Source organism: Euleptes europaea, chromosome 15 (genome assembly GCF_029931775.1).
Source record: "Euleptes europaea isolate rEulEur1 chromosome 15, rEulEur1.hap1, whole genome shotgun sequence".
NCBI classification, from domain to species: Eukaryota; Metazoa; Chordata; class Lepidosauria; order Squamata; family Sphaerodactylidae; genus Euleptes; species Euleptes europaea.
In genome coordinates this window covers 13,801,158-13,815,686 of record NC_079326.1, presented here as the reverse complement: position 1 = coordinate 13,815,686, position 14,529 = coordinate 13,801,158, and the positions used below count along the sequence as shown (strand labels likewise).

The window sequence follows — 14,529 nt, the reverse complement described above, 5'->3', positions numbered from 1 at the left end:
ATGCAGCAGATCAGTCACTAGAGAATATCCACTGACATTTTCCTTTTATGCCTCAGTTAAAGAAGGCAAACAGCCTATTTTATTTTATTTATTCACAAAATTTATACCTTGCCTTTCTTCCCCCGTCAGGGCCACCAAGGCAGATAGCGGGTTAAAAGCACACATAATAAAAACAAATATTAAAAGCCATTCACAACAAACAAAAGCACATCATAAAAAATTAAAACCAGGAAAAAAATACACATTCAAAAAAAGATAAAAACAGCAATTAAAGCATAAGGCGGAAGGAGGCCTGAGGAGTCCTCTGTGAGAGGAAGAGCTGCTTAAGTCGGAGGAAGGCTCTTTAGGCTGGAGGAAGGCCCCGGACTTTGCTTAGTAGAGTGGAAGAATACAGGCTGTTGTAACTAAATCACCTGCATTTTCTACATTTGCAATCTGCTTCTGCCTCCAGGCAGGTAAAGACAGCATTTTGGCCTTACACCAACTCTGGGAGAGAGAAATTTGGCCAAGACCACTGAATGAATAAAGATTAAATCTGGAGTTGAATATTCAAGACAGATTTTGAAGATAAAGTTCCTCACATCCGTTGTGATTCATTTTTATTTATTTATTTACTTTATTTATACCCTGCCTTTCTTCTCAGACCCAAAGCAGCTTCCATCATTTTCCTCTCCTTCATTTTATCCTCACAACAACCCTAAGAGTTAGGCTAAGAGTGTGTGACTGGCCCAGTGAGAGAAAGATTTTTCAGCGCCTGCTACCTGCAATCCTTTTAAGTAGAAATGCCAGGAGACTGAACCTGGAATCTTCTGCATGCAAAACATCTGCTCCGTGACTTGAGTACCAACCCTTCCCCATTACTTCTACAGCTTCTTTGCCATCTGCCCTACAGTTTAAGCAGTCTCCCTTTTCCTTTGTCACAAAAGCTGTATCAAATATTATCAGGTTGGCATTTAAGTTCTTTTATTTCTTTTCAAAACTAGAAAGCTATTCCTTCCTCTACTTAGTGCACTTGTTCTCTTTTTCTGTCTCCCTTGTAACTAACTGGTATGTATCCGGAATATTATTCTTTTGATGAAATGCTGTTTTGGTTTGATGTCCTGCTGGCTTAGAAGACACTTGCATCCGATCAAGGAGTATTGGAGCCAGGACTCAGCATGCATGTATCTGCTAGCACACAAACCTTCACTCTCCTGTTCTCTTCCTAAATAACTGTTTTAAAAAGGGAAGCAATAGTTCTCATTTTGCAGTCTTAATCAGAGTTACATCTTTCTGAGTCCACTAAAGTCAATGGCCGTGTCTCTCTGCTTAGGACTGCACTGTCAGTTCTTCATTTTAAACTGAGCTGACCATTTGCATTAAAAACAAAACAAAAGCGTTGCCAGTTTTGCATAAACTAAATACCTTGTATTTTTCAAACAGTGGGCGCCACTTGGAAATAGTGACAGATGGAGAGTAACCACATGAAAGTCTCACACAAAACAACAATTAGTAAGCAAAAAAAAAGAAAAGAAAAAGAAAATCCTAAAAGCTAGTGCTGCTCCTTGACAATCAGCAGAGGAAGAAACACCACGCCTGTAGGATAACAGTAACACACAGAATGCTTTGAAGATGGGTTGAAGGAAGCAAAATACTGGAGTTAGTTCTCAACGGGGCTCTCGAAAGCTCAGAGGAAGGGCTTAAGAGGTCACTTTTTTATTTAGCATCTGCATGCTGATAACACTTGAAGCCTCCTGATGAGAGCTTGTATATACCAAAAGCTGTGGAAACATAGTTTTTCATATTATGCTTTCTTCTGTGTTATAAAATACTGTCATGGGAGTAGCTCTTTATAGATATGGAAAGGAGTGGCTACTGCTCAGCCACTCTCAGTCTTGTGGGACCTACCTGTGTCTTTCTGAGAAAGTTAGGCATAACTGGCACTCCCATGATTCTTTTTTAGACATGGGTGTGATTTGCAGGAGAATTCAAGAGTGAAGTAACTGTACTGTGTAAAGCAGCCCTAAGCTTATACGTTTTTTCAACTGCATTCCTATCACCATTATATCTTGTGACTGGGCAATGATGATCCCCGTGGTAGAGCATCTGCTTTGCGTGCAGAGAATCTCAGGTTCAGTCGTTGGCATCCACAGTTTAAAGGATCAGGTAGTAAATGAGATGAAAGACCTCTTCCTGAGATGCTGAAGAACTGCTGCCAATCATAGTATGCTAGTGATGCCAACCTCCAAGTGGGACCTGGGCATCCCCTGGAATTACAGCTCATCTCCAGACTACAAAGATCAGTACCCCTGGAGAAAACTGATGCTTTGGAAGATGGTCTCTATGGCATTGTACCCCACTGAGGTCCCTGTCCTCCCCAAGCTCCATCCCCAAATCTCCAGAAGGTTCCCAGCCTGGATCTGGCAATCCTACCCCCCATCCCCTGCTGGAGGTGGGACACACCTGGCAACCCTATAGTATACTTACTATGGTATGACTCAATTGAAGGCAACTTTGTGTGTTCTTTGTGTCAAACAGGTAAGCAGAAAAAAAGGAGCCAGTTCTGCTTGGTCAGAGTAGCATGTTGTTCGAAATCTTTTTGAAATATGAACTACAAATTAGGCATGTTTAACCACCAAATTTTGTAGTTTACGTAGGTATAATATATAAAATGCTACTGCCAAATATGACAATTCTAAATTCAGTGCACATTATGAAATATTCATTGTCACACACCCAAACATGTGAAATCTGATGGTGATGTGGTAATACAGATGAGAGGCGAAGATGGGCCACTTGTATCTTCCATCAAATAATCATCTGATGATCTGCTTGTAGAAGTGCAAGTTACACCTAAGCCAAGTTACACCTTTCTAGGTCTGCTTAGGAGGACACTGTCAGTCCTGCATAAGGTTCCAGTTAGACTTCAATCACTTTCCCCCTCCCCATTTTTTTTCAGGGAAACACTGGCATCCTGATGGGCATGTTTTTGGTGTCCTTTGTCATCTTGGTGGCCTTGATAACTGTCTTGTCTGGCATTGGGGTCTGTGAAAGGTGCAGCATTGGAAGTGGAGGCGTCTACTCAATGATTTCTACCATCCTTGGAGGTCAAGTTGGAGGGACTGTTGGCCTTCTTTATATTTTTGGCCAGGTAGGAATATTCTCTTCTTGGGGGAAAAAATCACTTATACAAGTTTCCGGTTGCTTCTCCAAATTTTGTCTAAGACAGTGGTTCCCAAACTTTTCGTGCCACTGTCCCCTTGGTTCCTCAAACTCAACCCCAGTGCCCCCTATCCTATCCAACAACACAGTTGAAGGGGCCCACCTCTAGTGCTCCCCTGCTGCTCCCTTGCCTCTTAGTGCCCCCCTAGGTAATCCAACCGTTCCCCAGGGGGTGGTACTGCCCACTTTGGGAACCACTGGTCTAAGACATGCAGCATTTGCTATATGTTAATATAATCTTCTTGAGTGTATAGAAGGTGTATAGCTATGACATTATGAAAAGGTCGTTGGGTTATGCAATGGAAACTACAGTAGTATTCACCAGGACTGGCCATCATTAGTAGCAAAAGGTGCCCTTCTCATTTGTTTAAGTGGGTTGTAATTCTAGGATCATAGCTTCAGACATAATCCTGATGACTAGTTCTTGCAGAGAACAAGTACAAAGCTTTTCAAAGAGGTTATGGGCCAGGGTCATAAATGTCTCTGAAACATTGTCATATCACTGCCAACTGGCTTTCCTCTTTCCCTTGCCCATGGAGGAGGATATTGTATGTTCAACAATAATATGTGTTCACCACTGGTAAGGCTGTTGATTTGGGTTCCACAAGGCTGGCACATATGCTATTTATGTTGGAAAACGTAACTTCATGCTCATTCCATGGACCCATCCATATGATTACAAGTGGGTGATCAGTAGTGTCACAGAATTTTTCAACAAGAATTGCAACCATATCTGGGGCTACAGTGTGGATCAGGACTATTTCAGCACCATAACTCAAAACTATGTTGCATATGAACTGCAGTCCTAGATTCAGTTTCCTTGTTATTGCAGTTAGGTATTGGGACTTTTGAACACACTGATACTAGGTTATTATGTATGCCACTATCCTGTCCTTTTTTAAAAAGATAAAGGTCCACTGTCCAAGCACCGGGTCATTCCTGACCCATGGGGTGATGTTACCAGGCAGACTTTGTTTACGGGGTGGTTTGCCAGTACCTTCCCCAGTCATCTTCCCTTTCCCCCCAGCAAGCTGGGTCCTCATTCTACCGACCTCGGAAGGATGGAAGGCTGAGTCAACCTTGAGCCGGCTACATGAAACCAACTACTGTTGGGATTGAACTCAGGTCATGAGCAGAGCTTGAACTGCAGTACTGCAGCTTACCACTCTGCGCCACAAGGCTCCTATCCTTTTACCATTAAAAATAATCAAATATAAAAAAACAGACCTGTAAATATCTTAATGAGAATCTCCAACAAAATACCTTTACTTTTCTTCTGCTCCTGAAATGGTGTCTCTTTTTTCAAAATAAGCATTTTTAGGGTTAGAATCTTTTTCAGTGGTGGGACCTGTTCTTTAACTCTTCCTTTTCAAAGAAATGCATCAACATGCTCTGACCACGCATTTGGGAAATCAGAGATTGTTTTTTGTTCCAACAGCATTCTGAGGATAAGGGAAACATCTGTTTAACTGGGTTGGGAGGTATTTTACTTCTTGCTAAGTAGTTAGTACTGCTGTGTTGTTGTTTAAAATAAATGAAAGCTATGAGTCATGGAGGCTGTTTTATCAAATTGTTGTTTTTACTGATGGACCTTTTTTTAAAGCCACTTTGAAGAAAAGGTTTTTGATCCATGTGAAGGGTTATAAAAACTGAAATAATATTTAAAATAAATATATCTGCTGGGCTTTCCAGATTTTCAGTTTATGGTTTCTCATAGTAGTTTCACTGAAATAGATCTATCTTTTAGTGTGTTGCAGGTGCTATGTACATTACTGGATTTGCCGAATCTATCTCTGACCTTCTGAGTCTCAGTAACATTTGGGCAGTGAGGGGCATCTCACTTGCTGTCCTTCTAGGCTTGCTTGGAATTAACCTTGCTGGTGTGAAATGGATAATCCGTCTCCAGCTGCTGCTACTATTTCTACTGGCTGTTTCCACACTGGATTTTGTCATTGGATCTTTCACCCATCTAGATCCAGGTAAAATGTGTATTGATTTCTCCAGATTGATAATCACTGTTGTATTTACAAGGACCACAGTATTTCCCTGTTGCACTGCTTTCTGAGTTTCAAAGACAAGAAGAATGTATAGAATACAAATACTTGCCACGCCATATACATCCAGTTACAGCACTAACATGTCTGAATCACCTGTTAACATCGATTATATGCTGTAATGTTTTAGGCCCAAGTACATGTGATGTTGGGAAATCCATATCAATTACATCTAAAGCAGTACCAGCAGAGTTGGTGCTGGCACCCTAGTATGCAACCCAATTTCTACTTCTCCCCTCGACAGTTAATTCCAAATATTTTTTTCTTCCCAGCTGGCCTCTGGCTGGAACAAGAGTACCTAGAGAAAAGAATTGTGCAACAAGAAGGATTTGCCACCATAACTGTTGTGGTGGGGGAAAGTGCCGTCAAGTTGCAGCCAATTTATGGCAGTCCCGTAAGGTTTTCAAGGCAAGAGGCATTCAGAGGTGGTTGGACATTGCCTGCCTCTGTGTAGCCTGGTCTGGTATTCCTTGGTGGTCTCCCATCCAATTACTAATCAGGGCCAACCCTGCTTAGCTTCTGAGATCTGACAAGATCAGGCTAGCCTTGGCCATCCAGGTCAGGGCATCATAACTGTTAGTTTGAGCTGTATCTCCTTATTACTGCTTATATTTCTGTATGCCACTATTAACAAGTAACTTATAAGTTATATTTAAGGCATTTCACTGCCTTGTCTTGAGGGTGGATTTATTTATTTATTTATTTAGTGTATTTTTACTCCACTATTTCTCTAAGGAGTTCAGAATAGTATATATGATTCTCTCCTGTCCTACATTTTGTCCTCAAAGCATCACTTTGAGGTAGGAACCTGAGATGCTGAGATAGGAACATTCTGGTACTTACATATACAGCAGGTCATATGCTTGATTTGGTTTTATCAGAGGATAAGGTACATGGTTTGATAATGGGGGAATTTTCCATTCTTTTCTTGTCATGGACCGACCATTATGTGGTGAGATTTAGACTCACAGACACTTGGAACATCTGCCAGGGTGGGGGGACAATTAGGATGGTCTGTCCTGGAGGTTGATGGATCCACAGGGGGGTCCTGATGTTTCTTTGGGATTTTCCAGCCAGCAAGGGTAGTGACCCTGTTGTAGCCCTGTTTGACCTGCAGAATGCAGAGTTGATCGGGGCTATGGACATGATTGCTCCTGAGCACCCTCTCTCCTTCCATGGAGTCCAGAATGGCCTTTCTTTTATTGAGAGCTTTGGATGATGAGGAGCTTGAGTTGGACTGACAGAGCACAAGGTGGGAAAACTTGAAGCAAATGCAGTTGAAAACAGGTGAGAGCACATTATTGTGCCTACTCTGTGGCAGTGATGGCAGCAAAGGGAGCTCACTTATCTGCCACCCTTACATCTACACTGTGCCATCCAGCGGGTTATGAAGGAGATTTTATGTCAAGTCCTAGAGGATGTTGACCCAGAACACATACAAGCCTGCTGTGGTTCCTTTGCAGTGCCTTTTGCAGATAAATTCTCCCTCATCCACCATGACTTAGATACCACACTTGGACTGGTCCAGTCTCAAGGTGTTGTTGGAGCAGTCTGGTCTTAGGTGAATGGATGGATTTCAGTTGATGAGGCCTGATGAAGAGGACAAGGGGCTTTGAAGTGTGCAGCCCACCACATCCAGTTTTGCCCCTCATGGCTAATAGTATCATGCTGGACTGGGTACATTCCTCTCTTTGTGAGAGTGTCGTTCCAACCACTTTGAAAGAGGTGGTTGTGAGACCCCTCTTGAAGAAGTCATCCCAGGACCCAAAATGACCTAAACAGCTACCGCCCAGTGGGTAATATTCTGTTCTTGGTCAAAGTGATCAAGCAGGTAGTGGCTACACAACTTCACATGATCTTTGAGCAGATGGATTATCTAGACCCATTTCAATCTGGATTCAGGTCTGGTCTAGGGACAGAAATGGCCTTGATTGCCCTGACTGATGACTTCCATCAGGACAGTAATAGGGGAGCTCATCCCTATTGATTGTCCTGGACCTCTCAGAGGTTTTCGATACCGTCAACCATGGTATCCTTCTGGAAAGGCTGACTGGGCTAGGATTAGGGGACACTGTGCTTCAGTGTTTCTGCTCTTCCTTGACCAACCGATTTCAGAAGGTGGTGCTGTGGGACTGCTGCTCGGCCCCATGACATTTATGCCACGGGGTCCTGCAGAGTTCCATCTTATCCCCCATGCTGATTAACATCTACATGAAACTGCTGGGGGAAGTCATCTGGGGGTTTGGTGTGAGGTGCCACCAATATGGCAGGGGAGACACCATGATCACTATGAAAATTTGTTGCCATAGAGTAGTCTCTTAGTCCAAATGGCAGATGTAACTTGGATGTTATTTATTTTTTATTTTTTTAAGTGATTTAAGACTCGGACTGTAAACCTTTGTAGTCCATGTATTTTGTTTTATCTGGCAAAGGGCTGTAAATAAACAATCTATCGATCTAAATAGGGTGAGAGGGAGTGACTGACCAAATGTCACATCGTAGGTTTCATGGCAGAATGGGGATTTGATCCTGGATCTCCCAAGTCTGAGTCTACCACCCTAACCATTGCACCACACTGGCCTTATAGGGGTTCTTAAATTAAAATTAAATCTCCATGCTTTGGCCTTTCAAATCAGATTTAACATTAGCAATATACATATGATTGCTCCATATGTTGATTCTGGTATCTGTTAAGAACAACGTATTGTTTCCTCTTTGTACAAAAACTTAAAATGGGTTCTGTTATTTAAAGTGGTGTGCACTGTGAAACTTGCTGCAGATAAACATGCATGCATTTTTTTTAAGCTTGGTGATAGTCCATAAAAATTAAATGTAGTTACACAAGTAAACAGAAGGTGTCACTTCATCTTCAGTTTTTATCATGCTGTAGTCAAGACAAAAATCGCTTATTTTATATTGACTTTATTTGTAAAAAACTGAAGTAAAAAAACAACAGCTGGAACAGTAAGATGAGTCACGTTGCAAACATTTTCGGTTTGTCTGGAGAGAATTTGACAGAAATGTCTAATGTGCTGTAAATGACAAGAATAGTAGAATGGCACCATAGTCTCAAGATTCAGAATTACCCAACGTACTCACAGGTTGTGAAAGACCTGTGTTGGATTGGTGTTGGATCTTAGGGCTCTTTCATATACTTCAGCTTCTTTAACCCACTTTAGCTTCTGAAGCCAGATGGATTTGTGTGTGTGTATGTGTGTGGTTTCACATACTAAATCGCTGTCCTGCTGTTAGTTGAGCCTTGACCCACATTTTTCAAAGCCTATTTTCATTGGGGCAGGGGGCTTCTGAGTCATGGCAGACTATCATTTTAAAGGTCTGCTGTGCTTTTAAAGGAGCCACTTTTCTTTTCCCTGCCTTTTTCTTTTTGGACTATTTCTGCCTTTAAAAAAGTATTCCAGTATATCAGTGTATTACTATTTTGAGATATGCACCACCTCAATACCCTTCCCTGCATTCTACACCTTCTCTCCAGAATACTGTTATGCTAAATATTTGAGTTTGTTAAAGTTACCCTTTTATGCTCCTTCTGTTGAAACATTGCATACGTTGATATGTTTACCTAAAACGCCTTCCATTTCTTATCTGGATAGTTCAGCACTGAATTACTATTGTGTGTTTGTTTAACTGCTATGGTTCCCTTTCAGTTGGATCAGCTACTCAGCCCAGCACCCTGGGTTTGTTGTTCCTGTGCACTGTCACACAACATGGTTAAAAGAAAACAGGGCAAAAAGTGTACGGAGTAGAAACGTTCTGCTTAAAATAATGGTATATCGATATAGCACAAACAACAAAATGAACTAAAAGAAAAGCTAGCATCGCAGAAAAAATGCAGCACCATCTGAAATAGATACAGTGTTTTAAGAACATTTTGCAAACAGATTTCATTGCTGTCTGAAAAGAAACATTAAGAAAAAAATGGAAATAAGCCCTTGAGGGGGGATCATCTCTCCCCCACACACCAATACTTCCATATTTCCATCTGTGCCTTGTTTGGGAATAAGGGAGATACAGGTTTTGAACACTTAAGCGTGGCCAAACTCACCATCTTGGTGGCCAGTTTATGCAACGTAGGGGTAACAATCACAAAGGGATTTGTGCCCCCATTAAGCCTATTGTTAGAATTCTAAATACTAATGATGATTATTCTTCCAATCCTGCATTTTAGCTATTCAAATAGCTTCACATAAGTACTGAATGCACAACCGCTCTGTGCTTCAGTCAGTGTGCAGAGAGGGAGAGCCGGGGCCACCCACTTCATTTGTGCAATCACACCATTCTGCCCATGCATGGAAGAAGTATGCACGCATAACCCCCCCCCCCAATGATCAAGAATGTTTGGAACATTGTGGTGTTTCTGATCATTTGCACAAGGTGGGGTCAACACACTCATGTGCACTCTCCCTCTCTGTGTCAGGTGTTGACATGGGGGGCGGGCGGGTCATGTGAGACTCATTGTCTCGGAAATCCTTAGAAATGTCTTGTCAGAGATTACAGCTAAGAACATAAAAAGACCCTGTGCATGTTGAGGGAGGATCTAGGGCAGTAGCAGCAGCTATAGATGCAGGAATTAGTTAGTTAAGAATGTGGTGGCCTACTGGAATCACCTCTAGATAAAAGGTGTCCATTAATCTTATGCAAGAATAAATTCACAGGATAACACGAGCTCAATGTGAGAAATAAAAAGGAACCAAAATTATGAGACTCTACTTCTGAATGGGGTTTTAGGCTTGTACTTGCTATGTATGTTACAGTGCGTTCCTAAATCGAATTCTAAGGCCTTTGGCTACAGTGGAGTTGTTAATGTATATTAAGCTGTTGTCTCCTTGAGAGCTCATGTGGTTACTTTCAACAACATATTAAGCTTGAAATGTAATTTGTCTGTAGCTTGAAGTGGTTTTATTGCTAAATTCACTCAAACTATTTACTTGGGAAATCCTGCATTACTGCAAATATCCTCTGAGTGGTATCTCAGCACTGATTATAGGGCTTTCAGAGGAAGCACCCTTCATGTGTGTATTCAGAGCGGTAGCATTATCAAGAAATATGGTTTGTTTGAATACATGAAAGGGTGGTATTCATTCAGAGCTTCATAAATTTCAAAGATCAACAAATAATAGAGATTTTTTTAAAAAGTGAGTTGATCTTTTCTACAAAGCCAAGTGGACAGGCTACTGCAGCTGAGCAGAAGAGGATTTTGTATCTGGCGCACAGTTTGAATTATTGCTATCCAGATATTTATAACTGCATCACGGGCTTGCTATTGTTGGTCTTTAAGTAAGCCTGTCTGAGTAAATTTCTTCCAGGAGTTTTGGAATGGTTGATGACGTAGTTTTATAATTTGGAGGATTGTATAGGGCTCTGATAGGACAAATAATTTATGTAGAGGTACAAAACAATAGAACAGGAGGCATCCAGTTTTAAAACTCTAGGATTGAAGTCCTATGTTTTAACCTCCTTACCTCCAGATGTATCACATCTAGGAAATAGTTTTGTCTTGCTGGGTTTCAGTTTCCCTTCCCGTTAAAAGACTGTAATGTTTACAAACCTGTCTCTAAGGGAACTATTAATGAGCAGCATTAATTATGCTGTTCTATGCAAATGTAAAGCAATTTGTATGCATAATTAATATTTTGGCTTTTAAAAGGACTTCCAGAATAAAAATGTATTAGATAGGATGTTACTGAGATACAAGGAGTAATCGTAAAACATCTACCCAGAATTAAGTACCATTTTATTCAACAGGGCTCACTGCCTGGAAATGTTTTTTATTATTACAGCCATGGAATATCTCTTTTAAATATGCCGGTTTTGTTAAAAATTAGTAACCAATTATTCCCCCTCTTTATTTTACTAGGTTTTGCCTATATCTTTTTGTTTTGTTTTGTTAAATTAACATCCCAGACTTGTGTACATCCTTCTTGTAGATTTCAAGTGAAATCATCTACGTGATTATGCTTGGGTGGAGTTTCCTTGCTGTATCACTCCCATTTCCCCCACTAGACATACACACCAATATTATCCCAATGTTCAGTCACTTCCTTCCCGTCATTGCTTTTATTTTTAGAATAAGGCACAAATACATTTTACATTAACGAACTTTTTTTTTAAGGTGGCCTTCCTATCGGAATGTATAAATTCTTTATAAGATGCTAAAATGTTATCATCCTGAATTTTTAGAATAGAAGAGAGCAGCCTGTGTGATGTAGAGGTTAACAGTGTTGGACTAGTACCTGGAAGACCCAGGTTGGAACCCCCACTCATGCCATGAAAGCTTTCCGAGTGACCTTGGGCCGGTCACATTTGCTCAGCCTAAACTACCTCATAGGGTTGTTGTGAGGATAACATGGAGAGGAGAGCAGAATGATGTAAGCTTCTTTGGATCCCATTGGGGATAAAGGCAGGGTATACATGAATTAAATACATAAATAATTAAGAAATATAGCTAATGCTCTTGCTAGGGCAACTTATCATTCAGAGTCCTATCCAGACAATACACATCCTTATCCCAACCCCCAGGCATGGACCTGCATACATACCAGGAACAGGGCCTTGAGATTGTGCGCTTGCTCTCTCCTGCTCCCCTTATAGTGAAGAGAACAACTAAATTGGGAATCCTTGTTAGTTGGAGCGTGCCAACTTATAATTGCTGACAGTTTCATTTTATATTTGAAGTCTTACAGATGCTGAATATAATTTCAAAATGTACATTCACTTCCATTCCAATTTGAACTTGCACTGACTTTATCGGCAAACAATTGTATGTGGGAGGCATCTATATTTTAATTAATGTACGCTCTGTTGTATGCCAGCCATGCATTTGTAATTTGTTTGACTACCTGTAATGAGAGGTGGACTGCCAAAAAAACAAATCAGTGGGTTATAGATCAAATCAAGCCTGAACTTACCCTAGAAGCTAAAATGACTAAACTGAGGCTATCGTATTTTGGTCACGTCATGAGACGACAAGAGTCACTGGAAAAGACAGTCATGCTAGGAAAAGTTGAGGGCAGCAGGAACAGAGGAAGACCCAACAAGAGATAGATTGACTCAATAAAGGAAGCCACAGCCTTAAATTTGCAAGATCTGAGCAAGGCTGTCAAAGATAGGACATTTTGGAGGACTTTCATTCATAGGGTCGCCATGAGTCGGAAGCGACTTGATAGCACTTAACACACACACAATGAGAGGTTTGCTCTCTGCTTGAATCTTAATTGGTAGATGCATCCACCTCTTCACAGTTCTCAATGTAGTCTGGTGGAAGGAGGACAATGGCAGATCATCAGGCATAATTTTTTTTTTGCCTGGTTTGGGGCATTGATCGCATGCAGAGCAATGCCGGAGGGAAGGAATATTTTTTTCTTCACCTCCCTCCCAAGGATTGCGAACCAGGTCTGTTGGCAAGAATCTAGAGAGGCTTCACTGGGTTCCAGCAGCATCAAAGGGGAAAGCCACGGATGAGTTCCCAGCTAGATCTGAGCCATCTTCCGCTCTTTTTTCCCCTCCCCCCCAGTCTTTCCCCCTCTCTGTACTTTGTCTTCATGTCCTAAATATATTTTCTGGGTAGAGAAGAGCAAATCTGAATTTGAACAGCAAACCAGCTCTATTTTAAGGACTTATGATACATCATTCCTGCTATTATTTTGAAAACTATTAAGACTTTAACAGCCCATTCCTGAGCTCTGAGGCTGAAAGAGCTCAGGAGGTGTGCAGGTGGCCATGCCGGTGCCCATGCCACTTGTGCTGCCAAGACTGGCACAGACGCTGGCATTGGGACGCTTACGTCGGTCTGTGGACTGCTGCGGTAGCGCAGCCCTGGGATGCCAGCTCAAACACCCACCGGTGTCCCAACAGTGCCCTACACCTCAGTGGGGCTACACCAGGATTTTTGCTGGTGCAGCATCACTTTTCTCTATGGGGATCTTCCCCCCATTTTTTATTTTTAACATTTTTAAAGCCCCTTTTCCTGCTCGCAGTAGCCTCCTCCTCTGGGCTCAGGATTGGGCTGTCTGAATCAATCCAGCTTTTGCCAAAAGGAATAACTTCCCGAGAGACATCCTAGTCACGTTTTCTCATAAAAAAACAAGGGACATGATATTGAAACACCAAAGACAAAATCCACTGACCCATGAGGGAAAACAAATCCAGAGCTTTCAAGATTTACCAGCAAGTGTACTTAAGAAGGGGAGAGATTTTGACTTCTTAAATTCTGCAAAAGAAAAAGATACAACATCACCGGCTAATACCTTGTGCTTTTGAAGTTTTCCTTCAAAAAAAATCTTATCTAACATTGAGAAAGCTGATTTATTCACAAAAGAGTTATTGTCACAGGACAGAGCTGAAAGGAAAAGTAAAAATGGAAAAGAGGATTCATCTACAAATAGTGAAACTGCGGATAAGGAAGAGAAATCCAGTGTTCCGGTGGCTCTTCTAGAGAAGGAAGAAGATAAACTTGAGCAAGCTGCAGCATTTTGAGACAGCAGGTTTAAATGAAGAAGATTGTCTCATTAAATATTAGTGAACTAAATCTAGTTTTTAAACACAAGAAGACATTTCACTCTTTAAGAAAATTTGGAGCAGATATAGTGTGCCTTCAAGAAACACATATAAAAGCAGAATATTAACACATATTGTCAAACAAGAAACTTGGCCAACTATATAAGTCATTGGCTGAGCAAAAACAAAAGAGGTGTAGTTAACGATGTAAACCAGGGGTGGGGAACGTCAGTCCCGGGGACCATTTAAGGCCCGCGAAATCGTTTGGTCTGGCCCTTCGTGGGTCCTAGCAGATCTCTAGCTCAGAAGGATCTAAGACTGGTGATCTGCCCACTCCAGCAGACAGGAATAGCCTCTATTCAAGGCAGATGTGAGGGTTTTTTTGCAGGAGCAACTCTGGCGTGCGGCTGGATGGCTATGCCCGGCTGGTGCAACAGACCATCCTGTGCTACCAGGTGGGCGAGTGCGCCACCGGTTGGATGCCTGCTTGCTTGCCACACCAGGGGGGGGGTTCATCTGGATCAGCTGCCTGCTTGGGGCTTGGTCAACTAATTTTTAAGGTGATAATTTTGTTTGGCCAGCGAATTATGTTATAAATATCCAAATGGCCCTTGGTAGAAAAAGGTTCCCCACCCCGATGTAAACCAAGCTTGTCCAAACTGCGCCCCCCGAGCTGCATGAGGCTCAGGGAAGCCCCCTGAAGGCGCGCGGGGGGGTGAATTTCCCCTGAACTCCGGATCTTGCCCGAATTTCAGGGATC

At 41.8% G+C, this 14,529-nt stretch overlaps 1 protein-coding gene across 1 annotated transcript in view; it reads left to right on the top strand.

Moving 5' to 3' along the window:
• The window catches only part of SLC12A8 (solute carrier family 12 member 8), an 82,343-nt gene that overhangs the window by 8,792 nt on the left and 59,022 nt on the right, over positions 1-14,529 (top strand). The window contains exons 3-4 of the mRNA XM_056861376.1: positions 2,939-3,130; positions 4,949-5,180. Coding sequence (XP_056717354.1) covers positions 2,939-3,130; positions 4,949-5,180 — 424 coding nt within the window. The remainder of the gene's footprint in view (positions 1-2,938; positions 3,131-4,948; positions 5,181-14,529) is intronic.